Source organism: Phoxinus phoxinus, assembly GCF_949152265.1.
Source record: "Phoxinus phoxinus genome assembly, chromosome: 15".
NCBI lineage: Eukaryota > Metazoa > Chordata > Actinopteri > Cypriniformes > Leuciscidae > Phoxinus > Phoxinus phoxinus.
This window is the reverse complement of record NC_136890.1, coordinates 2,270,047-2,272,546: the sequence shown is the minus strand read 5'-3', so window position 1 is coordinate 2,272,546 and position 2,500 is coordinate 2,270,047. Positions and strand designations below refer to the sequence as shown.

The window sequence follows — 2,500 nt, the reverse complement described above, 5'->3', positions numbered from 1 at the left end:
CTTGGCTTACGAAGCCTAAAGCGTACCTTGCCCGTTTGGGTTGCAAGCTCACTCAACTAGAAGTGTTGCTTACTCCTGGGCGCTGGTTCAAGGCACCTCGCTGACAGATATATGTAGAGCTGTGGGCTGGGCGACACTAACACGTTCGCTAGATTCTATAGCCTCCGTGTAGAGCCGGTATCTTCCCCTATACTCGCCCCCAGTGGCCAGTAGCGCGAAGGACCCGCTCTTATGCCTCATCCACACTACTGCGTTTTAGTTTAGAAACGGATAATTAAAACGAATACGATCTCCGTCCACACCAGCGTTTTAGCTGCATAATAGAATTGATCTCCGTCCACATTAAAACAACTGTAAACGCGGATCACGTGACCATTCACCAACACTGGGCGTGCGCGTGCCGGTGTAAACAGGCGCATGTAGGCAGTATATCATTGTAAAATGCAGAATTGACTTGCAAAACAGCTGCTAGCAAAGACATCAATGTCAGTAACGCTTGTAATTCGTTATCCATGTTGCAGTCACTAACGTTGCGTAGTCCAGGCGGTTTGTGTATGTTTTCTTCCGGGACGGGTCATGTGATGGGTGGCTGACGAATCAGGGAAGGATACGCCATGACTGATGACATCCAGTCATAGAGCCGAGCGTGAGCCTCTGCGTCAGCGTTTCTAAAGTCCTCCGTTGTGACCGTCTTCACTAAAACGCCCTCCGGAGATTCAAAACGCGAAACGGGATCGGCAGCGTTTCTAAACTTCTCCATTTTAGGTCTTCGTTTTTGCCGTTGTAGTCTGGACGGGAGGTGCAAACGTAGCAAAAGGTCTCCGTTTCTAAACGAAAAAGCAGTAGTGTGGATGGGGCCTTAGTGTCAGCTTGCAACCCCACTCCCGCCCCCATGGGCCGGATACGTGCATCTAAGGATGCGAGGCAATTATCACATGCCAATGTGCATTGGCTCGTTTTATTTCACTCGAAGTAGATAGGCTCTCGCAAGCGATCCGCATTCGTCAGAATCACTGCTGACTCACGTCTCCGTTCCCTCCTCGGGGAACGAGGGTTATCATACGTACCCGAGATGTTTTTTATTTCGTTATTTGAGACAAATAGTATTGCTCAGTTTTATTACTGTTCCCCCCTCCCAGATCATTAATTTGTTTGTCGCTGTCATCATGGACAACTTTGACTACCTGACGCGTGATTGGTCGATTCTTGGACCGCATCATTTAGACGAATTCAAGAGGATCTGGTCGGAATATGATCCTGAGGCCAAGTATATATGCAAAAGATGTAGTACTTCTGGTTCACTCTGTATGTTTTGTGTGACAGTGAATACAGTGTGTGTGTGTGTGTGTGTGTGTGTGTGTGTGTGTGTGTGTGTGTGTGTGTGTGTGTGTGTGTGTGTGTGTGTGTGTGTGTGTGTGTGTGTTTATCAGGGGCCGTATTAAACATTTAGATGTGGTGACGCTGCTGCGCAGGATTCAGCCGCCGCTGGGCTTTGGCAAACTGTGTCCTCATAGAGTGGCTTGCAAGGTATTGCACATAAAACACACACACACACACACACACACGCATACACACACACACACACACACACACACACACACACACACACACAATAGAAAATTTCTACAGGATTACTGATACTATTAAACACTGAATGTAATGTATTTTGATGTGTATGTTTGCCAGTCCTAATAAGGCCCGATTTAATCAGTAATTTAGCTTGAATTAAGTACATTATTTTACTGCATATGCACTTTTTAATTCTTCAAGTGAATCCAATCACTGATAATCAATATTGCAACAATAGACGATGATACAAATGTTAAATTGTAAAAAATATGAAATCATGACTAAAACATTTAAACATACTGTGCTGTTGTGTCTAGCAAGATTATCATCAAAATATTTTCAGCAAAATAATGAGTTTCCATGTGGGTGTCACTATTGATTAGCACAAATTCAGTTTCACAAATTACACTCCTACTGTCACTAACACGAGTCATATAAGTACATCGTGATCGCCACAGTTTTCCATCTAAGTCTGCAAATTCAGTCATTTTAGGCCTAAAAAAATCAGACAAAAGTCCTGTGAGATCCTGTTGAGACTGTTTATGAGCCTGTCTTATATATAATACTGTTAACACGAGGAAGTGTAAATATAAACACACATTATACCCACACACTAACCGTCCCTCTAACCGTCTCCAGAGGCTGGTTGCCATGAACATGCCACTGAACAGCGACGGGACGGTGATGTTCAACGCCACGCTGTTCGCTCTGGTCAGAACCGCTCTGAAGATCAAGACTGAAGGTGACGGAGACTTTCACACGTCTGTGCTGTGAACGTGTGATCTTACTCACGAGTGTGTGTGTGTGTGTCTCTCAGGCAATCTGGATCAAGCCAACGAGGAGTTACGAGCCGTCATCAAGAAGATCTGGAAGAAAACGAGCATGAAACTGCTGGACCAAGTGGTGCCACCTGCTGGAGGTCACACACACA

The 2,500-nt window shown here is 45.2% G+C and overlaps 1 protein-coding gene across 1 annotated transcript in view; it reads left to right on the top strand.

Annotated features, from left to right (window-relative positions):
• The window catches only part of cacna1db (calcium channel, voltage-dependent, L type, alpha 1D subunit, b), a 120,312-nt gene that overhangs the window by 94,353 nt on the left and 23,459 nt on the right, over window positions 1-2,500 (top strand). The window contains exons 31-34 of the mRNA XM_079637795.1: window positions 1,140-1,267; window positions 1,431-1,527; window positions 2,209-2,311; window positions 2,387-2,488. Of these exons, the coding sequence (XP_079493921.1) occupies window positions 1,140-1,267; window positions 1,431-1,527; window positions 2,209-2,311; window positions 2,387-2,488 (430 nt within the window). The remainder of the gene's footprint in view (window positions 1-1,139; window positions 1,268-1,430; window positions 1,528-2,208; window positions 2,312-2,386; window positions 2,489-2,500) is intronic.